The following is a 23,870-nucleotide window of genomic DNA, read 5'->3' as shown; positions in this document are numbered from 1 at the left end:
ACTAGGAAGCGGTGGAAATATTAAGACATTAATCCAATATTTAGTCTAACATGCCTTATGAATTTATTCACTGCAAACACCTTGTGTACCAAAGACTGACTGCTTTAAAAATTGTGATACAAACCTTGGTCAGTCCTAGCTGTAATTTGAAAAGAGAGAGAAACCATTCAATGAATTGCAAGTATTAACAGTGGATGCATATAAATCCTGTTCTTTTAAATCTGTGCAGAACCACCACCACCCCTTTACTCTGTTTTGGGTTATCTTCAAAGCAGTCTTGTATTCTGTTTCGACAACTGCACAGCAGATGGGAGTGTACTTGAACGTTTAACAGAAAATGGGCCGCATACTGCCAATCTTTGATGTACAGCGTTCTCGGTAATTATCTACAAATAGCTCAGAAATGGCACAGGCCTGTTATGCTAATAATGTCAGTGGGTCTCTTTCTGTATGTGCAACAGGAGGTACATAGAATGTTTTAGTGTACAACAAAGGAAGCCCACCCGAACGTTGAGAGCTCGGTCTTACGATGTGTTGATAGTTGCATCAAGCTCTTGTGAGGTGCAGCCTAGAGGTATATACAACTTTCTCATTTGTTGGAATATCTGTGGTTTCTCCCTGGGCTATTTCTGTCTGAGGGGTTGAGCAATACAGTGGACAGGAGGGTGCCAATTTATAACACACTATCTATTCCTTTCTGTTGTTGTTGTTGCTTTTAGTTCCTTGGGTCTTATGAGAGTCCCAAGCCCTGTCCGTACAAGGGCAAAGTTTGGCAGACTTGAACAAATCACAAGGAAAGTTGACTCTCGTTGCAGAGGGCACTTCCATTTTTAAGCTCCATGAATAGAGAATCGAGCAGCTTGAACGAGACGATGGTAGAGGAAGAACCTGCCCTATACGTCACACAATTGTGATGGAGGGAAACCACTAACAACATAAAACACTTTTTAAAAGGCTGACAGATAAGTCCTCGGGTATTCACTGAATGCCACCATTTTCTTGGATGGCAAAGAAGGAGGCCAAAATCTGGTTGTGGTAGGCAATGGTTGAGTTGCCAATGGAGGGGAGCTAGGTTAGTTGGATTTCCAGGACAGAAACTTGTATTTTTGTGGTTGATTTCTGTGACTTGCTGCTTTATAGAATCTCCTGTTTGGGTATAACTGCCTGTGGCAAAAGTGGTGTAGCTACCTCCGAGCTGTGACTTGGGCCTAGCTTGTAATCTTCACTTCCGGTACTGGTGGAAGGAGAAGGAAGTGATGTTTCAGGAGAAGCTGTGAAAGAAGAGGGAAAAATAAGACACATTCTGTGGTTTGTGGACCAGTTTTCTTCCCCAGATGCAGGGCTTTTTTTCAGCTGGAACATGGTGGAACGGAGTTCCGGAACCTCTTGAAAATGGTCACATGGCTGGTGGCCCCGCCCCCTGATCGCCAAACAGAGAAGCTTCTGGAACAGCACGGAGGGCAATCTCAGCTCCCCTCTGTCTGGAGATCAGGGGGCGGGGCCACCAGCCATGTGACCATTTTCCCCCAAGGGCAACCCACTGAGTTCCACCACCTCTTTTCCCAGAAAAAAAGCCCTACCCACATGCTATGCGCTCATGACTTAATGGCTGGTATTTTGGCCTTCCCTAGGGCCAATGGAGAAACACTCCTCGTTACAAAGTCACAAGGAGAATGCGGCTTTTTTAATATGTGGATGGGGAGCTGTGTTTGTCTGTAGCGGTTGAAAAGAGGATTTTATATCAGGATTGTGATAGATGACTTCTGTTCCCATTGAAAGGATTCTGGGCTGGACTTGGACTTTACACCTCCCTACGCAAATTTTGGTGAAGAAACAAAATGGTTAATTCGGCAGGCAACAGCCAAGTCCCACATTTTCTCCTTTGGTGTAGTACAGATGGGAAAGGAAATAACATTCTACGTCTATACCACCCTTCGGGTTAACTTAATGCCCACTCAGACTGGCTTTCAAAGTGTGTCGTTATTATCCTCACGACAATCACCCTGTGAGGTGGGTGGGGCTGAGAGAGCTCTGAAAGAGCTGTGACTGCCCCAAGGTCACCCAGCTGGCTTCAAGCAGAGGAGTGGGGAATCAAACCTGGCTCTCCAGATTAGAGTCCTGCCACTCTGAACCGCTACACCAAACTGGCAAACCACCTTCTCCTCTCTTGCCTTGAAAGCCCCGTGTTGGAGTTGGGATTGTATGGTGAGTTTTGGGTGACCCCAAGTAAAAATCCAGAGGATCTGTGAGGATCCATGCCTTGAAACCTTTAATAACAACCTTTTCTGGTTCACACCTGCTTGGGTATTCAGAGAGTCCTCTAAGGGAACAATCCTGGTATACATTGGTGGAGATCTTGCTAGTTACCCCCTCTCCTTGCATGCTAATCCCCCCAACTCACAAGGAGACCACCCCTAGTTGGGTAACTCTACCACTGCACACCACTGCAAAATGGTAGTTGGTACAGAATACTGTACCCAACTCATAAGTGGAGTGGGAAGGCACGTCCGCTGCACTTACATTGACTTTACTTCCAATTCAAGGTGTTGACCTTTAAAGCCCTTAATGATTGGCTCCCCCACCAGCCCCCCATCCATGACATTGTACAGAGTATGTAATTCATTCAAGCTTTTGCATAAATTGTTCCCTAGTAACTTTGGATTTTAAAAAAAAATTATATCAGATCCAAAAAATACTTTTCCCCCTGAGATAGTATGGGCAGAAGTGGGATGGGTGCACTATCAGTGTCCCTATGATAAAAAGAAATGTCATACTCCTTCTATTTCTAATAGTTCAATTATAATAGTCAAAAAATATGTATTTGCTTTTCAGGTGTCGGAAGTGAACCATCATTCAATACACATACCCCTTCAAACCTCTGGTATATTTCAAAATTCAAATCTTCCCAGCACTTTGCAATTTTTATAACTTGGGGTGGGGGGAGGCTGTTATTTTCCAGTGCAAACTCGAAACCCAAATATTCATAGTCAAGCTTAAGCGCTCTATTGGACCACATTTTGACTAATTCCCAGAGTGAAGTGGAGCGAGATTGGATACCCACAGACTGAGATGGTGTGAATTACAGAGCCGATGTTGCTGGGCAACACGATATGACCTGGAAGTGGCTCGACGTTAAGGCTAGAAGGCCCCGATTGGTACTGTGGCACGTCCATGGTAGTTCCTGCCAGAAAGGAGATAAAACCAAGACATTTGGCCAACGTTCATGCACAAAATCCAAGCTCAAACATTGCTTTGACCCCCACTATATTTACATTTTATTCTTTTTAATGAGATAGTACAGTCGAGCCTTCAGAATTCATTTTCCTCTCTCTCCCTGCCAACTGCCTGGTCTGCAGTGTGATGTATGTGCAAAACTAGAACAAACTGATCTTGTTTTCTGGCTTTAACCCAGAGCATCATTGCTTATGTTTTTCCAAGACAGACAAGTGAAGAAAGACACACACATACACACACGCTAGTCGTGTACCTCCTAGAAGCATTTCTTGCAGCAAGCTGTCGATCCTTGCCATTCCAAACAACTTGACAAACTGGACCTGTTCGATCATCTGCCAGGTGATGCTTTGGAGCGGAGGCAGAAGGAGAAGGATGTCGCTGAATCGCCCCCGCGAATCGTACTGCCGGTCGTTGATGTAATCTTCCATGTTCACTTGCACTTGAAAGCGCATGTTCTTTACCTTCCCAGGCTCACTCAGGCCTTTGCAATCTGGGAGGAAAAGACAAGGTGCCATGGTCAGTTTTGCTTCCACGCCATGTATTCACACAAGCCATTTATTGGTGGAAGTGCTGCTAAGCATTCTGCCATGGTAGAGTTGCATAGACTTGATCAGTACTAAGGACTTGAACTTACTGCATAGAAATTCAGGCCTAATGTTCTACCATTATGCATTCTTAGATACTGTACCATCAGTGTACATGCCAGTTGAATATAAGTCCCTGCCTCCAAAGATCTTACACTGCACAGCAGACAACAGAAAGAAGGGGGAGAGAGACCAGGGTAGGAAGAGGTGAATATGAGACAAGCTGTGGCTCAGTGGTAGAGCCTAAGAAGGGTCTAAACTTTGGCATCTCTACTTAAAACCACTGCCTGTTGGAGTAGACAATATTGAGCAAAGTATACCAGTGGTCAGGCCTGACATTAAGCTGATGAATATGTTCCTATATAAACATGCACAAATTTGCAGGTACTTGAACTTGGTTATGTTTTTGGATGAGAGTTTTGGACAAAAGAACTGGTTTGGTTTTGAAGAGGGAGTTGACAGAAGAGAAGAGACAACAGGCAACTCCTAAGAGGGAGTTTCAGATATACGAGGTCCAAAAAGCAGCTGTCGACCCTAAGCATTTAAATTTCCCATCACCAGAGGTAGTTCTGCCAATTATCACCAATGATAGTTCTGCCAAGATCCATCAAGGAACCATACCTGGGTCAAAGAATATAATAGCTTTGAGGCATGCATATTCATTCTCATCAATCTGAATTTCTCGCAAGGGTTTCACCAGCTCATCCAGGATTCGAATGGCCACTCGAGCAATTTCTAGCTCCGGGCACTGCATTGGGATGATGAAGTCATTTCCTGGAGAACAGGAAGTCAAACATTCAGTGTGGCACCAGGAATTTGGCCCTTTTTTAAAACAAAAAACATTGGGCTGACTTCTGCTTGAGCTTTTAGGGTTACATTGGACAGCAGACAATATGGGAAGCTGTCTTTGTTTGGACTCCCTGCTTGCATTCATACACTCCTTTTACCCCTCCATATTTTGAGCCAAGATATAGTTTGACATTATTACTGAACCATGAATGATTTGTGCTCTCCATTACAAGCCAGGATTCTAAACAGGATTAAACCACAGAATCCCAGTTTGCAGGAGAAAGAGTAAACCATAGTCCATGATTGTGGACATAGTGAAAATTTACAGTTTCCTACAAAAGTAGAAATCCATAACTGGATCGCCAGTGGAAAACAGAGAGAGCCATTACATAAGCTCAACATTCACTAGGCTTGGTTATGGAATTATAAGAACATGAATTGTCTTTATATCTAAACTGTGGCCGATTCTCTAATAAATGCAGGTGGAAAATCAGCAGAAGGGGGCTTTACTAGAAATGGGCATGAACAAGAAAAAAATGGAACCATGTGGTTCGTGGTTTGTCAAATTTCACGAACCACGAACGTTCACAATCCTGCCCCTAGTTCACAAACCGGTTCATTTGGTTCATGAAAATGTCACACCCAGGTCAGAAAATCGTCACTTCCAGGTCAGCGGAAGGTTACTTCCGGGTCAGCAGAAGGTCTGCAGGAAGTTCATCCCCTGTTGCCTAGGAAACTGATTGATTGGCACCAGGCTGTCTGTAGTGACGAACGAAAAAACAAACCAAATGAACCATCCTAAAGTTCATGGTGGTTCGTCAGAAATGGGATCTGATGAACCATGGTTCACGAACCATGAACCGGCCTGGTTCATGCTTAATTTTGGTTCATGCCCATCTCTAGTCTTTATGTCCCCTGCTGACTCTCCCAAGTTCTTCCTAGGCCAGTTAAAATAATCTTTCTGGCTGGTCTCCAAAAATGGAAGTAAAGGAGAGGAATGGTTTGGGGTCTATTCGGGAAGCGAGTTAGTGTGTCTTCGTATTTAATTGTGTGCTTCTCGTTACGGCTTTAATACTTTCCAATGAATCTGTTTCAATGTATTTATGTCATTGTTTACATTCATGTTGACAATTTTCTTCAAAAAACTCAGGAGGGAAAAAGAATGCCAACCTGAGATCAACAGGTTTATTGCAAACAAACTGCAGTTTGCAATGTCTGAATTCTGCCATTGTTGGATTAAGTAGCTTTGGGGATCACTCAAGACCTGTGATCCTGTTATAAAAGCAAATAAGAATAATTTTAAAATGAGGAGCCCTGTTTGGGTGGAAAGGTGGCATAGGTGGCTGTAATCTATTGCAGAACTCCAAGCTACGGGAATGAACGACATTACCTAATAAAAGAAAATCGGTGTATGGTATAGAACGTTTCGCCACTCCTAGCAGCAAATGCTCTCCGGCATGGGCTCTTAGTAAGGCAACCTGTACATCACAAAAGAGAGAAGAAACAATTGTTTTATATATCAGATGCGGCAGTCCGTTTTCCCGCAACTCACAAAAGGCCTTAAGTTTGACTCACAGCCGTTCTGTTATGAATTTGGAAATGACCCACTGACATTTAGAACTTTCTTCTGGACTGTTCTGCTATCATTGTCTTTTGTGACTCCACCAGATTATTTCCCTCCTCATGCTGGAACTCAACATGTTCTCAAAATCATCATCATAAAAAGTTGCTGAATTTTTGAAATGTGACCGAAATCTTGAATTTTGAAATTCAGGCTTTCCTGTTCGGTTTTGGGGACTGGAGAGGTGGGTGGACGGGTGATCAACTGGACTCCTTGTGCTCAGTTCTGGATGTCACACTTTAAGAATTATGTAGACACGCTGGAATAAGTTCAGAGGAGGGAAGTAAAGATGGTAATGCATCTGGAAGACACGTCCTAGCAGCTGGGTATGTTTAGCCGGAACCCATTGCACATTGTCTGCGCCCTTTTTAAAGGGAGGCAACCAGAGCTAGACAAACTTCTGTCAACTGGCACAGAATAGAGAGGAGTCTGGACAGGGGTGCCACGCTCCTATGAATGCAGCATAAAATCACATTAGCGTTTTTCGCCACTGACTTCCAGAGGACAACTGCAAACCTGCCTCCACAAAGGTCTCCTTTTTTACCTGGTCATCCAGCGGAAGCTCACAGAATGCTGGGATGTATTTCGCCCATTCGACAAGGATCAAGAGCTGCTGTTTCATTGACTCACACACATCGTTGATCGTCGCAATCTTTTTCAGGGCAATATCAGCATTGTGCACCGGGCGGAGAGCCGAATACTGTAAGCAAAAACAGTTGAGTGTGCTTCAGTGAGACGGTTCTCTCAATACATCACATATCTCCCTTTTCTCCTCCTCTAACCTTCTCACTCTCTCTCCTGTTCCTTCTGAAATTAGCTGTCTTGCTGCCCAAGACAGGTATTCACAAAACAGCAAATGTTTCCTTTGACCAGGAGGTGGCAATAGACCACAACTCTTTTATCGACGGTAAACTAAAACTTCTTCTCTATCAGAACACAAACCAAAGTATCTGATAAGGGGAGCTCTGACTCTCGAAAGCTCATACCCTGGAAATCTAGTTGGTCTTTAAGGGGCTACTGGACCCAATTCAAACCAAAGCACTAATTCCTAATATTAATCACTCATCCAGAAACTCAAACTTGTGCTTAAAACCCCAAAGGTTAAGTATATAGTGCCAACCAATAAAATAACACAGTAGTATGCAACAGTAAAACACATACACGATGAACTGGAAACCGAAGACAACAGAATTTCCCTCCCTCTGTTATTACTCGGAATGTTAATTTTAGCTGGCGCAGAAAAGACATTTAGGCTTAGTTCTCACAAACAGGAAGGGGAAAGAGGAATCCGTATCTAGGCTGAACCATCTCACAGTTTAAGTGGGGACTCACATGTTTGAACGCTTCTCCATTCAGTCCCCTGTACACAGAAAACTAGCATGTGAGGGAGAAAAGTTGTGTCCTTGTCTTCTCCCTGACGCACTAGCTTTCTATATATGGGAATTTTTTTTGTGTGGGAGGGGGAGCGCTTCATCACATTGAGGACTTACCGGATAGGCCCTTGATGAGAAAATGACCTTTGCAGCCCTCCGTAGTTTACAGTAGATCCTAAGTAATTCAAGAAGAGCAAGAGTGAAGCATTTTCTCACCTGCTGAGCCATTGCCTCCGCTTGGGTCAACACTGCGATGGACAAAGCCCCATTATCTTCATAACTGCTTCGGCGGATGCTGATCCTGTCACGTTCATTTTGCACAGCTTGTGAGGGAGACAGGAAGACAGTTATGGGTTGAACAGGTGCTGGCTCAGGTGGCCGGGCAAGGCTAACTTTCACCCCCATTTCCAAGGTTTAGATAAGTTTCTACTGAGCTTTCGTTCTCCCAGGTCAAATGCTAAGAACTCTGAGAAGCTGGAAACCTGAAGCGGATCGAGTTAAGCAAAACTGCTGGGTTCACAAAGCGTAATTTTGTAGACCTGGAAGCCCTAATTAGGGTTCAAACAAAGCTTTAGGGAGGCATATTTTATTATTATTATTTAAAACATTTCTAGGCGCCACCACATTGGGAATCCCCTTCTCCAAAGCGTCATCTGAACTTCCCTGTCCAAGAAATGGAACCATGAGGGGATTGTTCCTGTGTCATCTCTATACCCACAAACATGGTTCAGCGACTTCAGTATTGTTTATCTGAACAGGCTGTGGCTCACCACAGACTTTGACGGGTCCTTCAACACATGCTTCCAAAGACCTGAAGTGGAAATGCCGTAGACTGAACTCGGGGCCTTCCGATTAGTATCTCCTTGTGTGCATCTGGGTCTCCCATACACACTCAGATGCTCACACAATTTTTAAAGCATGCCTAGTGGAACTTCTTTTCTGAATAAAGTTTGCTAGTTGCTCTTGGCTGCACTGGCATCGTGAGACTCAAGCGCTAAACTTCAGTTTGGTGTAGGAGAGGCAATTTGTTGTAGTGGTTAAGAGTGCGGGACTCTAATCTGGAGAGCCGGGTTTGATTCCCCACTCTTCCGCTTGAAGCCAACTGGGTGACCTTGGGTCAGTCACAGCTTCTCGGCGCTCTCTCAGCCCCAGTCACTTCACAGGGTGTTTTGTTGTGGGGATAACAATGACATAGTTTGTAAACCACTCTGAGTGGGCATTAAGTTGTTCTGAAGGGCAGTATATAAATCGAATGTTGTTGTTGTTGTTGTTGTTGTTGTTGTTGTTGTTGTTGTTGTTTTGCTGTTAGAGAAGAAGATTTTTGTTCATGGCCCAGTCTTCATGCCACTTCAAATACATATATAATAAACAAAAGGCAGGAAGAAGGAAGCTGTGACTCTCGAAAGTTCATCCTCTGAAAATCTTGTTGGTTTCTAAGGTGCCACTGGACTCAAATTGTGTTGTTCTACTACAGACCAACATGGCCACATGTGAAAATATACAGTAAACAGGGGCATAAGTGTTTGTAGGCTGGAGGATGCCTCGTCAAAGAGAGGTAGCAATTTAAATAATTGTGTATACACTGGAAGACTCAGGGCCAAGCTACAAGTGACGAATGACACTTGAACGGCAAGTGTATTTCTCCCTGTTCACTTGCCTTCCACTCAATCCACTTGCCATTCAAGTGTCATTCGTCACTTGTAGCTTGGCCCACAGAAAAGAAAATGTTTAATGAGCTAGTTTTAAAAACTGAAATGAGCCCAGAAGTTCAAGCAAATCAAGAAAAAGTTGATTTTTTTATCCCTACAAAGTGTGTTATGTGCTGTCAAGTCACCTCCTAACTACAGCGACCCCATGAACGGAAGATCTCCAAAACGTCCTACCATCCACCCCTGCTCCACAGAGCCCAAATGAATACCAGCCCATAAGTTTCGGTTTTCTTAATCCTGCCATCAGATTAACACACTTCTGAGTGAGAAGGGGAAAAAAAACGGTTCCTGGTTTATCTTGTGTGAATTTCTCCCAACAAATTTTATAGCATGTATTTCAGCGTTTTCTCATTTCTGCTGATAACAGCTCTCAAGTGTGACTGGATAGCACAGTGTGGCATTCTCTGGATGATTTCAGCATTATCACCGAAGATACCTTGGAAAAATGCCCTCACACACCCACGAGAGTTAATATTTTACCTGCACTGAAATTAAGTTATAAATAGGTAGTGAATTGCACTTGCTCTCCCCCCTTTCCACCTGGGCAATTTCTTGTAAACTATATTGATTGGATATATTATTTCTTAGAAGTTAGGAACAATCAGAGCACCAGTCTGGAGTGGTGTGCTTGGACTAGAGGAGTCTTGGGTTCAAATTCACACTCGGCTCATAAGATGCCATTTACTTTCTTTACAGCCTAATCCACCTTGCAGGGTTGAGGCAACTTTTTAACCATTGTAGAGAAAGGGGTGGGATAGAAATGTGGGGAGGGAAGGAAGAAAGGAAAACGAATGAAAGCAGGAGTGGGGAAGGAAGGAAGGAAGGAAGGAAGAAGGGAGAGAGAGAAGGAAGGAAAATGAATGAACGTAGGAGTGTGGAAGGAAGGAAGGGAAATGAATGAAAGCAGGAGTGGGGAAGAAAGGAAGAAGGGAGGGAGAGAAGGAAGGAAAATGAATTAAAGCAGGGGAAAGAAGGAAGGAAGGAAAATGAATGAAAGCAAGACTGGGGAAGGAAGGAAGGAGCGAGCAGAACTTCTTTCCATTGTCCCACATGCTCATTGCCAATTAGCTAATGACTGGCAGAACTTTTCTCAAATTAGGTGGTTGAGGTTGGTGGAGTGTGGAAAGAGCTAGCAGCAAAGGGAGAAATGACACACTCAATGACAACCTACAACTATAGACAAGAACGCTGTCCTAGAACTTTTGGGCCCATATCTGCAAGTGATTTAGACTGGGAAGAGGAGGCAAAGAACAAGCGAGGCTGTCTTTCCACAGCACTGAAGTTAAGCAAATAGCTTAAATTTGTGGTAGGGTGTAAGATTTTGTGAGTTATAGCTCACTTCTTCTAAAAATTCAGATACTGAAGAAGTGAGTTGTGGGGGCTCATGAAAACTCCTACCCTTACACTAATTTTGTTAAGTCTTATAGGTGCTACTGGACTCTTGCTCTTTTCCATTGAGGTTTCTGGGAGAGAAATGGACTTGACTTCTTCTGCTTTTGAGACCCAGTTATTACAAGCACATGGAAAATGAGAGCAGTCGTGTTGCTATGGGTGGGGAAAGAAACTTGAGGCAGGTCCAGGGTCTGTTTGAAAGTGTCAAGCACCCACGGTACAATCCGGGAAGACCTCAAAGCACCATCCGTCTCAAAACTCTTGGATAAACAGGCCTGTGTTTGCTGTCCCGCTGGGTAGTGCAACAGCAAGAAAGCAACCAACGATTTCATTTCCCCAAAATGCGTGTCCTTTTTCTGGCCCAAGTGGTGGGGGATGGAGAGAAAAATCAATAAGGGCTGCAGTAGATGCTACATCTGCGTCATCGGCAGCAAATCAGTAACTTCCCCAAACGTTGGTTAGTCGCATGCATCCAGTCTTTTGTCAACAGTCATTTACAAGCAATATTTTACAGGGGGAAGAAATCGTCCCTTCGTTCTGACTGGCCAGTGGAGGCAGGGGTGGGTGCTTTGTGTGGTGTGGCTTGGCTCCTGTGAACAGATCTGTTGGGGTCAGATCAGGGCTTTCATTTTTTATTCATGTCCCAGCTTTCTCCAATTGTGGAGCAGAAGGGAAGATACCTGGGGTCCCTAGGAAATCCCCATATCTGGGTACTTCTCATATTCAGACCAGCCTGACTTCAGCAACATGTCTCTTCCAACCATGGCGATTTTCAGAGTTTTGACAATCTTTCATCTTCTTCTGGCTCAGAGGTTCTTGACTATGTGTGGTCTGGAGTCATATCCGTAAGCAGGACAGAACCAAAATCAATCACATTTTTATTTTCTCCTGGGAGCTCTAAGTGGCATTCATGGGTTCTCCTTGCTTCCATTTTATCCTGAGTTAGGTTAAGCTGAAACTGTGTAAGTGAACCAAGGTCACCAGTGAGATCCGTGAAGGGTTCCAACATTGACTTGGCAGGTGGAAGGAGATTTGAAGGGTGGTGTATGGGAAGGATGGAGTTTGAGGAGGATATAGTGGCACCCCTGGATCCTGCTCTAAGCAGCATTCCCTAGCCTCTATGATCTTTACCATAGAGACTAGGGGAAATTCCTAGAGTGTCACTGTACAGGAGCCATTTTTTCCCTCTTAATTCCTCAGGTGGGAAATTGGGGTTGGGGACTGGTAATTCTACACCCTAATGATCGTACTGGGTAGTCCTATGTTGTTTAATGTTGTTCAGTGTGTCAATCTTAACACTGGTTATGCTGTTTCAGCATTTCTTCAACTCTGTAGTAGATTTCTGCTGGTTTTAAATCTTTGCATTTATAGAACCTGTTATACTGTCTATTGAAATGTCCTTGAAAGTGACTGTAGTAATTCAAACTGTGTAATCTGCCTTGAGTTGAAGGGCGAAGCTACAAGTGACGAATGACACTTGAATGGCAAGTGTATTTCTCCCTGTTCACTTGCACTCCACTCAATCCACTTGCCGTTCAAGTGTCATTCGTCACTTGTAGCTTGGCCCTCAGTGAGAAAGGTGAACTACAAATATTGTAAATAGATAAATAAACGTTTGAATGAGGATTCGAACCCAAGTCTTTTTAGTCCCACACCCAAATCATGATGCCACACTGTGGTGATGTTTCCCACTGTGTGGTGGCATCTCTGAGGTGATGTTTCTCAACCGAAATGCAGCCTAGATGGTGAAAGTGGATCTATCTTCTTTTGTGCCTTAGCTCCTTCTGAGCTTTGTAACTGAGAGCCAAGCTACAAGTGATGCCTGACACAGATTGGACACTTGCCAGCTTCCCTCAAGTTTTGATGGGAAATGTAGGCAGCTTGACGGAATGTTGGACAAGTGACTGTTGAAAAGTCCATTGGACAGCAGTCGGAGAGCCAAGCTGCAAGACCAGGATGCCTACACTTCCCATCAAAACTTGAGGGAAGCTGACAAGTGTCCAACCTGTGTCATTCATCACTTGTAGCTTGGCTCTAAGGCGTAAGACTGGAACCCGGGTCTTTCTGCTCCTAAGCTGACCCTTTCAGCACTCGATTCCGTGACATCCCTAGATAAACTGTTAACAGTTCATAAGTGATGAGTATGACAAGGGCCACAGTCCTAAGACGTTTGTTCAACATGAGAGTGGGGAAGAATCAATGTTTGTGTTCCCAAGTGCATCATCTTTTTTTGGATGTTAGTTGCACGTCGCCATCCCCATCCCAGTCTTCTGCCGGGTCTGATTGTTGAATCCCTTTCCCTGGCCTAAAATTCCTGAGCAGAAATGAGGCTGCTCTGCCTAGCCGTGATTCAGCACTGCCCTCATAAAAGGAGCTGCCAAGGAATCTGCCGATGTGGCATTTCAACATGACTCATTCGCAGGCTCACCCAGTGCCACTGGCCCGCTCCCAGTTACAAGGCCGATATCAGAGTACACGCAGGGGAATTCTGGTGCAGGGAGATAGATAATGGGGAGACGTCGCCTACCTTCTTTCTTCATTCCTGCCCGGAAGCATTTCTTTAGCCGACAGTATCTACACTGATTCCTTTTGTCCTTGTCTATCACACACTGCCTGCTGAACCTGGAAAAGGACAGAGGTGAAGCTTTAGAAACTTCCCCAAATTATTCCAGGCTTCCTTATTCGTCTTGACACAGCGCTCCTTAACTTTCCTGAAGCAAGACTGAGGGTCGAGCTAGAAGTGACGAATGACACTTGCCTGGCAAGTGAACAGACTCACGTGTGTTCCTCTCTGTTCACTTGCCATTCACTTGCGCTATATTTGATCACGATCAAGTGGAGGGTGAGTGAACAGGGAGGAATACACGTGAGTCTGTTCACTTGCCAGGCAAGTGTCATTCGTCCCTTGTAGCTCGACCTTCACTTCTCAGCTTGTCATAGTGCTTGCAAGGCGATTCCTTGCTACTTTCCCCTCTCCTCTCCAACAGAAAAATGAAGGAATCTCACATCCATTAACCCTAGGGTTGCCACGCTCCAGGTGGAACCTGGAGATCTCCCAGAATTACAGCTGATCTCCAGATAACATAGATCAGTTCCTCTGGAGGAAATGGCTGCTTTGAAAGGTGGACTCTAGGGCATTATCTCCTCTGAAGCCCCTCCTCTCCAAAACCCACCCTCACCAGAGTCCACCCACAACATCTCTAGGAATTTCCCAAGATGGAGTTGGCAACTCTAGTTAACCCTGAACAAGGATATCGTATAATTTCCAAGTTTAACGTTTATAAATATATCGCATGAGTCTGAGGAGCAGGCTGGACTTCATCAGTATCTCGTAGCGGCAAATCCAGCTGTGCCATCAGGCCCCCGAGAGAGAGCTCTCTTTCCCACCTCCCCTGATTCTACCTTCTCCCTTCTTGCATCACAACCAATTTGTGAGAGAGTCATATACCCTTTTGGGTCCGGATCCAAAATTTGAGAACCACTGTCCTCATTAAATTAGGATAGCACTGACATCTCATTTATTTCAAAAGTACCATAAACAGGTTGCCAAATAAATATCTGGCTGAATATTCATATTCATTTGCTGCACTCCACCCCCTTTCAGTTTCCTGCCTGTTCCTGCTATCGAGCCAAACTACAAGTGACGTCTTACACAGGTTGGACACTTGTCAGCTTCCCTCAAGTTTTGATGGGAAACGTAGGCATCCTGGTCTTGTAGCTGTAATGGAGAGCCAAGCTGTAAAACCAGGGCGCCTACATTTCCCATCAAAACTTGAGGGAAGCTGACAAGTGTCCAACCTGTGTAAGGCGTCACTTGTAGCTTGGCTCTTATTCTTCTTTACCTTTTCTTCACAGCCCTAGGCCTCTTTTGTCTATGCTATTGCGGGATACGCTTGGCTGGGCAGGGTGGAGGTACAAATATGTCCTATTTTGTGTCTTCGTTTTTGTACATTGTGAACAATTTCATTTTGCCTGTTTTCATTGCTAGTATTTCATATTTGTTTCTTTTTTCTTTTGCATGATTTTGGCATTATACAGCAGGTACACTGAACGAGACAAGAAAACCAACATTGTGTAAATTTTTGCATGAAAAGATCAACACGAGCGAACAGAAAACAGTGCAAAAATAAAGATCCATGAGTTTGATTTGCACAAGGGGGAATGTGGTTGAAGCAGGGATTTTCAAGTTAAAAAGGAGTATGTGTGAAATTCAGCAGCATCCTACCAATATGATCCTTTTTTTTATGAGGGGCTATGCTGTTATCCTGAGTTGTGTTGTCATTTGGAAAAACAGAAGTTTGTTCTCAGCACATATTGAAAAATTGCAAAAATGGGAGGGATTTCTCTATGGCAGTATAAACAGGTACAGATTAAGACATACTGTGGTTCTTTGTGTCAGATTTAAGAGGCCCTCGTAACATTTCACATGCACCTCATTGGTACTTCAGTTATTTTTAAAAAAATTTAGACACCACTCATAATCTGGCCTGGATAGCCCAGGCAAGCCTGGTCTTGTAAGAGCTTGGAAGCTAAGCTAGGGCTGACCTTGGTTAGCAATTGGATGGGAGACCTTCCAAGGAAGACCACATATACAGAGGCAGGCAATGGCAAACTACTTCTGTTATCTCTTGGCTTGAAAACCCCAGCAGGGTTCGCCATCAGTCAGCTATGACTTGATTGCATTTTTTATCACTACCGTATCCAAAGGTTTCATCATCGGTAACTTACATAGCTTGGGTGTAAATCCATCCCTGAATAGAGAGAAGCACAAATCAAGCGAAGTCATTTTAGCTCATGACTGAAGTCATAGGATTGTCTTAGGATCACAGCCCGCCTACCTCCGTTTTCCAACCTCCAGTAACTTCCGCAACCCGAAGGATGGTGTTTAACATGATTGATTATATAGAGAGTCTTCCACTGTCACAGCCCCAGATGGACGCAATTACATGGGGGCAGGGGTCATTTCGTAGAAAAGTGCAAGAGGAACTCATTAGCATAATTCATTAGCATAACTCATTAGCATATGCCACAGCCCTTGCCATCACTGGAAGTGGTTCATTAGCATAACTGATTTGCATATGCTGCACCCCCTGACATCATCTATCCTGGCTGTTTTGGACCCAATCCTGGCCATTCAAGGCCAAAATTGGGCCCAAAATGGCAAAAAGGGGCTGAAAATGGCTGAAAAGGGGCCCAAAATGGTCAGGTTCAGGCTGCTGCTGAGTGGGACAGTGATCCACCACCCATCAGAGGACCAATCCAGGCCGTTTCGGCCCCAATCCAAGCTGAAACGAGCCCAAAATGGCCAAGAGTCAGATGGGTAGGGCCACCTGACATGTGACCTCTTTGGGGAACTGCTGGAACTGCGTTCCTGCACGTCCCCCCTCAAAATGAGCCCTGCATGGGGAAGAAAGACCAAGAAACTCTTTCGTGCATTTTCAATCTTTGTTAAGTCACAATTAAACCACCCTAACAGAAAATGCAAGTCTGTTGCCTATTGCATTGTGTTTTGAAAAGTCCTTGAAATTGACTGTGCTCACCTTGAGCCTCAATGAGAAAGGAGGGCTATAAATGACATACATAAAATAAATTAATTTAATGTCTATGCCTGACCAAGCTGGGAAATCTCCAGAATCCCATTCAAGTGCCAGTCACCTGCATGAATAGACGTGATTCTTACGGACACTCCTTCGGAAGAATCCTTTGCAACCGTCACAGCTGGAAGCGCCGTAATGTTTCCCGGTGGCACGGTCTCCACAGATGGCACACAGCGAGCTAATCCCATTCCCGAGCAAGCTAGGTGACTCGGAAGCAATGCCTTCTGCAAAAACAATATGGAGTTGGTCAGGCTCGTGAGAGTGCAAGGATATTGGAAAGATGGCAGGGAACAAAGCCAGCTAAAGTAACGGGTGGTGGGACTTCCACCATGCATGTGAGAAAGCTCTTACACTCTACATGATTAAGAATGTTTTCCCTAATTTAAGACATTCTCTTGATCTCTTCAATTGACCTCTCAAGTTAACTGGACAGCCAGTTTGGTGTAATGGTTAAGAGCGGAAGGACTCTAATCTGGAGAATCTGGTTTGATTCCCCACTCCTCCTCTTGAGGCCAGCTGGGTGATCTTGGGTCAGTCACAGCTCTCTCAGAGCTCTCTCAGCCCCACCCACCTCACAGGGTGATTGTTGTGGGGATAACAACATCCTTTGTAAACCGCTCTGAGCGGGCTTTAAGTTGTCCTGAAGGGTGGTATATAAATCGAGTGTTGTTGTTATTATTGATAGATTTCACTTTTGTATTTTGCTCAGTGTAATACAGCAGTGCCTGGGTGTTTGTTGCAGCATGGGCTTTGTGTAGGGTTTCCTAGATTTTCTCACTGGGAGCATCTCTGAGATATATGTGACCAGAATCCTCTGGCAGAAATATTACCCTCTTGGCCCAAAATCTGCATGTGTTTTGGCTGGAATGAATGCACCATGTGTAGCTTCAGAATTTACAACCTGACTTCAGGGGATATAAATTTATCCTTCCAACTCCATCATGCTTTGAGGAAGTGCGTCTATTGTTGTTCTTTAATATATACAATGCCTCGCATTGCAATGTGAAAACGTGTAATTGATAGTTAACACACCATGGGCTTTGCTGCTTCTTATGGAAGGTTGCACAATTATTTTAAACGCAGATGTCCTACTGTTGTTGTTGTTATTGTTTAAGGGGTACACAGTGCCATCAGAGAACAAGGACAGGGTGTGGCTCAGTAGTAGAGGAGAATTTTTGCATATGGAAAATCCCGGGTCCCAATTCTTGCCATGTGCCCAAAGCATGGAGGAAGAGACGAAGGAGAGGGGGCAGAACTATTTTTACTGCCCCTGCTTCGACATCTAGATTTACTTGCTGTTCAGCTTTTAAAATAAGGTCTAATTGTTCAACTTGCTCAATCAGGCAACCACTGCAGCTGGGGACACGACTGAAGCTTTGCAAAGGGTCACAGTGAACTTTTAGGGTCGGGGGAAATATTCTGAATGTTCTCATCAGTGAAAGTCTGTTGATGAGCCATTTGGCAAAGCAAAACCAATTAATGCAACCCTTCAGCCAATACTGTAAAAAGGCAAATATGAAGAAATAAGGAACAAGGCAGGTGTTAAGCTCAGGGCACATGATGCAGAAGAAGCCCAAGACGGCAACTGAGATTGTGCCAGAGGGGAAAATAAACATGCCCAGGCTGTTTGAGAGTATTCTTCAGGTTAACCAGGGTTGTTTTGGAAAGGAAAGGACAGAGATAGAGCACTTTTTGCAATCTCTCTTCCATGGTCAGTCTAATAGCCACGGCTTTTTTTCAGCGGGAACGCGGTGGAACGGAGTTCCAGAACCTCTTGAAAATGGTCACATGGCTGGTGGCTCCACCCCCTGATCTCCAGACAGAGGGGCGGAGATCAGGGGGTGGGGCCACCAGCCATGTGACCATTTTCTCCGAGGGCAACCCACTGAGTTCCACCACCTCTTTTCCCAGAAAAAAAGCCCTGCTGATAGCTGCCTTAGCTAGACGTTGTCACAACATTCCGAGGCAGTGAGTTTTGTCTGTTCAATGTTGTGCAAAACAATACCTTTGTTGGTTGTGTAAGTAAGATCGTTACAGGATTTTATCTTAATTGTGCATATCCTTATCAAGAAACAAATGCACAGGTTGCTTATTCCTTGTGCGAGATGAAATCCAAAAGTCTGCCTTCGTTGTTTCCTTGCCTATCGCGTTTTCCTAGCCTTCAAACTACAGTATTGGTGGCTGAGGAAGAAGAGCTGGTTCCTTCAGCCAGAAATTTGGAGAGGGTGAAAATGTCATCGACTGCTATAGGACTGTGACATGGCCGATGGTTAGCAATGCAAGTATCCCACTCCTTTTGTCAATACCCTCTTCTTAGCAATTGAAAACACTTGTATGTAGTTTATGTTCCTTTCATAAAGTCTGTCGTATGCTTCCCAACTATACCTCAGAAATGCTTTGTGTAGGCCTTTGAGAAATATATAAAGGCAATTTTCCTCATTCCCTCGGCAGTGCGCCACAGTTGGAGATGGCTGGGTGTTTCTTAACTTTATATCAAAGTGAACTTCCTTCGAAGAATGTACACGTGTCTCATCACTTCAACACTTCCACTCCCAACTGGCCTTCTAAAAACTTGTAGAAACAATTCTATTCCAAAAAGAATATGATGTTTTTCCTCCCTGCCTGAATCTGTGAATTTTATTGTTGATTGATGACTGATACATAGGGTTTCCAGCCTCCAGGTCGTGGCTGGAGATCTCCCGGAATTACAACTGGTCTCCAGGCCACAGAGATCAGTTCACCTGGAGAAAATGGCTACTTTGGGGGGTGGACTCTATGGAATTATGCCATGCCAAGGTATTTTCCCTCCCCAAACCCCACTTTTTCCAGGTTTCTCCAGGTTTCACTCCCCCCCCCCCCCCGATCTCCAGGAATTTCCCAAGTTGTAGCTGGCAACCCTACTGTTACAGATGGCAGGATTTAAAAAAATATATATTTGTGAGGCTGCATTTTTCTCCCCTGATAGGTATTTCTTATTGTCTGACCCACTTTTGTCTGATGTTTTGGATTTTTAACGCCCCCCCCCAGCTTAAACCAAACTATCATTTAATTTTATTTATGAAAGACATTTGTATAGCACTTCTCTGAGGGGAAACCAGTTGGAATGCCAAACAGAATAAAAATCAGAAAATACAAAAACCTCTAAAAGTAAAACTGTCACATGACAAAAAGGCAGAATATGAATCTTTTGAGTAAGATTTTACTCTTCTGTGGTTCCATTTTCCGTTAAAAAAACCCTAACGAACACCTTAAATATTCAATAAATGCTAAAGAAGGCGAGGAAGGTATCACTTTGAGGGGATTTAGACAGCAAAGATGGCTGGACATATGAGGTCTATGAAGAAAAAGCTGAAGGAACTGCCTGAAGGGCTGCCTTGTGGAAGAGATGGAAGACTTCATCCTTGGAAGAGCGAGGCTATATCTAGTGGAGTTACTGGTGGCTGAGCATGCCATCAAGTCATAGGTGACTTACGCTGGCCCCTGGTAGGGTTTTCACGGCAAGAGACTAACAGGTGGTTTGCCATTGCCTGCCTCTGCAATCCTGGTCTTGTTTTGACGTCTTCCATTCAATTACTAACCAAGGCCGACCCTGCTTAGCTCCCAACCCAAAGATCTGACGTCCTTCTCAATTTCCTCGCTCATCCCTTAGTCTGAGCCAATTCCTCTTCCGTCCTACCCTTAGATGCTATAAAATGGTGGCCGCTTCTCTATTGTAATGTTCTGTAAAGCTCTTTGCTAAGGGACCATGTCCAGGTTTGGAAGCTTTGGTTGAGTTTTGATGGGAGGGTTGTTCGAAGCTGTTTTGGCGATTTTTTGAAGAGGATGCTGCTTACCCAAGACAAACAAGCTCATTTCAAAACAGCTCGTTCCTGAGCAAGCTGGTTTACTTATTAACGAGTCAGCAAATAGATCAACGCCAACCTGAGATAGCCTTCACCTTTTGGAAAATGGAGCATGTTCTTTCTGCAGTATGAAATTTTTAAATAAATAAAATTTGACCAGGTTATTTTAAAATCATGAAAGAAGCCATTTTTTTAAAAAAAAATATTATCCTCCTACTTGCTTCACATGTTCACAGGAAAAGGAGACGAAAGAAGCATTCTGAGAAAATCATTTATCTTATCAAAATTCTTTTTTGCCTTTGTTCCTCAGTTTGTGGTGTATTTCACTAAAGCGGCAACCTAGCAAATCCGCTTCAAAATTTTGCATTGGGGGAAAATCAGAGCAACAGGTGAACTGCTGACTGAAAGCAGGTGGCCATCTTTTTTTTTCCTGCCCAGAAATAGTAGCAATGCAGAGGATCAAAATATACACTCTAAAATTAAATTGTTCCTCAAAAGAACCCTTATGGTGAAGGTATCTCATCTTCCTTGACCTCCAGCCAGTCTTACTTGTCGTCTTCACAAAAACAGCATCTCTTTATTTTTCAAGGTTTCCAATTTTTCGTTACGTCACAGGTGAACAAGAATAAGAAAATCCGACCAGCCACTTGTTCCAGGGAAAGAAGCTTTAAGAATGGGGGAAAGGAAAGGAGATGGGAAAGAGTGGAGGAGATTTTAAGTCCAAGCTGCTGATTTGATTCCCCATAAGGAGTAGGTTTCAAAGAACTGAAATATCTATCCCATTCTAATCACCGGTCATGAAGAACCGTGAATTGACAACAGTACAGAATGCAAAATATTTCATATAGACCCCTCCCAGCGTGATATAAAATAGTTGTTAATGTAGATAAATAATTGGTTGCGTTGAGATGTCAAAACAATAATGGCGACGTCGGGAGAGAGATACACAGACTTTCTGAGCAAATTCCATTTGTCAGATTTGGAGCCATAAGACAGTAAGCTCTTCAACAGAAGCACCTTATCTCCAATAGCCCTCAGCTATCATATTAAAAACCCCAATAAATTTCAGTTTCCAAAGAAGTCCGAGAGTTCACCGGCACAAATCATGACACCTTTCCACCCTTCGACCCAACTCCTCCTTGTCCACCCAAAAGGGCAACTTTCGAACAAAGGTAACAGAGGTTGACTGGAGAGGGAACACAGAAACCTCCTCACCTGATGAGTTTGTGGGCAGCACCCGGAGGTTTTCGAACTCCAGCATGGTGTACGAAGAGTCGAGAGACTCGGCGTAATCTGGCATTTCCATGTCCATTAGAGATTGACAAAGCTTCATTATTACTGTCAACAGAGAGAGGCAAGGCCCCCACAACCTTGCTGTCAATCACAGGCTGGGTTTCCCGTTCAACTAACCCAAGCTTTCAGGATGACAAATCATTACCTAATCCCCCCCCCCTCTGCTACTCCCCTCCCAACACTAACGGAAGGTTGGGAGGTAGGAATGGCCCAGTCTTTATTACTCTCTCTCTTGTCCCTTCTGAGTCTTATGCCCGGGCTCATGATTATATTGATGCAGATAAGGCCTGGTCTAAATCAACTTGGGTTGCATCCACAGTTCAATAGTGTATGCTTTATGGCAATCCTTGAGTAAACATTTTGAAAAGGGCAGGCCCAGAGATGTTCCAAGCTGGCTGTTTTCACCAGGCACAAAGCATTTAACGGCATCATATCCTCACCACATCTCTTTCTCTGCTGCATTTTTCATGACCACGTCTAAAATAAATCACGCGTGGTTGAGGATGACATCATTTTGAGCTCAAAAATGACATTTTTCAGCTATATGAATGAAACGACAACATCTGGGGCTTGCAAAGGGCTGGATTAAGATGTACTAAATCTCTACACTATGTCAAAAGGCCCAATAGCATTACCGAGAAAATGGTAATTTAGTAAAGTTTAGTAATTTGTTTTGTATATAGAAAACCCTTATAATGTGAGGCTCTTAAGTGTAGTTTGCTTATAAATCCAGCTCTGTATCAGCCGGTATAAAGGCCATCATTGATTCTTCAGAATTTAATACCCCACAAAGGATGGGTTTCTGCTTGGACAACATGGCTTTAGGATTGCCAAGTCTAAGTTGGGAAATTCTTGGAGATTTGCGAGAAGCCTGGAGAGCGCAGGTTTTGGGTTGGGGAGAGAGTCCAGTCTTCAAAGCAGCAATTTTCTCCAGGGGAACTAATCTCTGTGGATCCTCAAGATCAGTTGTAATTCCAGGAGATCTCTCGCCATTACCTGGAGGCTGGCAAGCCAACTTCTATTTTCATTGAAAAGCCTGGTTTTGAAACTGTTGTGGGAAAGTTCTCAAGTTATGCGAATACCTTGGCCATTGCTGGTCGTGTTCCATAACTTAACTGCTTTATATGCTTATATGGCTGGTCTTGGAAAGGTCCCCCAAAACCTTCCCCTTCTCCCATAATACTGGAAATCAGAATCACTCAAGCTTGCTAAACTTTCTGGGTACCAGGACAAAAATAAACAGGAAATCGGTGGGCAACAGGCAGCATTCCGTTGCATTATTCTAGCATCGTGCAATCCATAACTTGTGGTATTTGCCGCTCCACGATATGGCAGTGGACACTGGCTTAGATAGTTTAAGAAAGGATTAGATGAATTCATTTAGGAGAGGCCCATCAATTACATCTGTCACACTGAATCCCTGTTCCTGGAAGGGAACAGCAGAAAATGGCTATTTCCTGTATCAGGTTTGTGTGCTGCAGGGGCAGGCAGGATGTTAGAACAGCCCTGGGGAAAGCTCAACTAAGGAGTCTCTGCAGTACTAGCAGCTCTTCAAGGCCCACTCATCTCTGACATGGGCTGTGACAAAGATGCAGATGGGTTTCTTACAGAAGAATTGCAGGACTTAGGGTTGCAGTTCCCCCGGTGGGGGCGGGGGAACAGGCCTCCAGGGCATGCTCCTGGGCAGCATGATGATGTGACTCCTGGAAGTGACATCATCACACAGCCCCGGGAGCACTCCTGCACTTCACCTGGGGGCTGAATCAGGCCTGTTTGGGGCTCAAATCGGCCCTGTGCAAAGTGCATGAGCGCTCCTGGGTTTCTGCAATGACATCACTTCCAGGAAGTGACATCATTTCACAGGCCTGGGAGCAAGTGCATGTAAAGCACATTGTGAAGAGGAGAAAAAAAGGTGAGTGCTGAGTCCCCCGTTCCTGCCAGGAGGGTAAGGGGACCTGGCAATTCTAGCAGGACTGAAGACCTGGAGCATGCCTCTGCATCTTGGAAATATTGCCCTTGTTGGTCCCTGGGCAAATGGTGCTCCTTTGGCAGAACCCCCAGTGCAGTGAGGCCGCATGGTTCAGCCTTAGCTGTCAAGGGCTCTCCAGGGCAATGGCCCATCAGGAATTTTCTGAATAAGTTAAAGGGCCAGCCCACCTCTGGCGATCTTCTCATGAACATCTGGTCGGCTACTGTAGAAAACAGCATGTTGGACTAGATGTTGCCCTCTGCTCTCCCTCTCCTTCTGGTCTGATGCACTGGACTGTTGTTATGCTCTGGGTGGGGTAATGGTTTGAGTATTGAACCAGGATCCCTGAGACTTGGTTTCCAATGGCCACTCAGTCTCAAAACTCAGTGGATGACCGACAGTCACTTTCTCTCCACCTAACCTACAAGTCTAACCCACTTTACAGGATTCTTGCAAGAATAAATCAC

General features: G+C 44.3%; 1 protein-coding gene across 1 annotated transcript; it reads right to left on the bottom strand.

The window, feature by feature from the left end:
* Window positions 1-39: 39 nt before the first annotated feature.
* Window positions 40-21,598, bottom strand: LOC129343983 (hepatocyte nuclear factor 4-beta-like). The gene is made up of 10 exons (XM_055000431.1): window positions 21,357-21,598; window positions 16,358-16,523; window positions 13,230-13,324; window positions 7,818-7,924; window positions 6,773-6,928; window positions 5,998-6,085; window positions 4,440-4,592; window positions 3,488-3,724; window positions 3,062-3,181; window positions 40-1,271 (listed from the first exon to the last, which is right to left on the bottom strand). The coding sequence occupies exons 1-10, from the start codon at window positions 21,472-21,474 to the stop codon at window positions 1,135-1,137; spliced, it is 1,377 nt and encodes a 458-aa protein (XP_054856406.1). The 5' UTR covers window positions 21,475-21,598; the 3' UTR covers window positions 40-1,134.
* Window positions 21,599-23,870: the final 2,272 nt, after the last annotated feature.

Source organism: Eublepharis macularius, chromosome 16 (genome assembly GCF_028583425.1).
Source record: "Eublepharis macularius isolate TG4126 chromosome 16, MPM_Emac_v1.0, whole genome shotgun sequence".
NCBI classification, from domain to species: domain Eukaryota; kingdom Metazoa; phylum Chordata; class Lepidosauria; order Squamata; family Eublepharidae; genus Eublepharis; species Eublepharis macularius.
The sequence above is the reverse complement of the archived record's forward strand: the minus strand, read 5'-3'. Positions and strand labels throughout refer to the sequence as shown.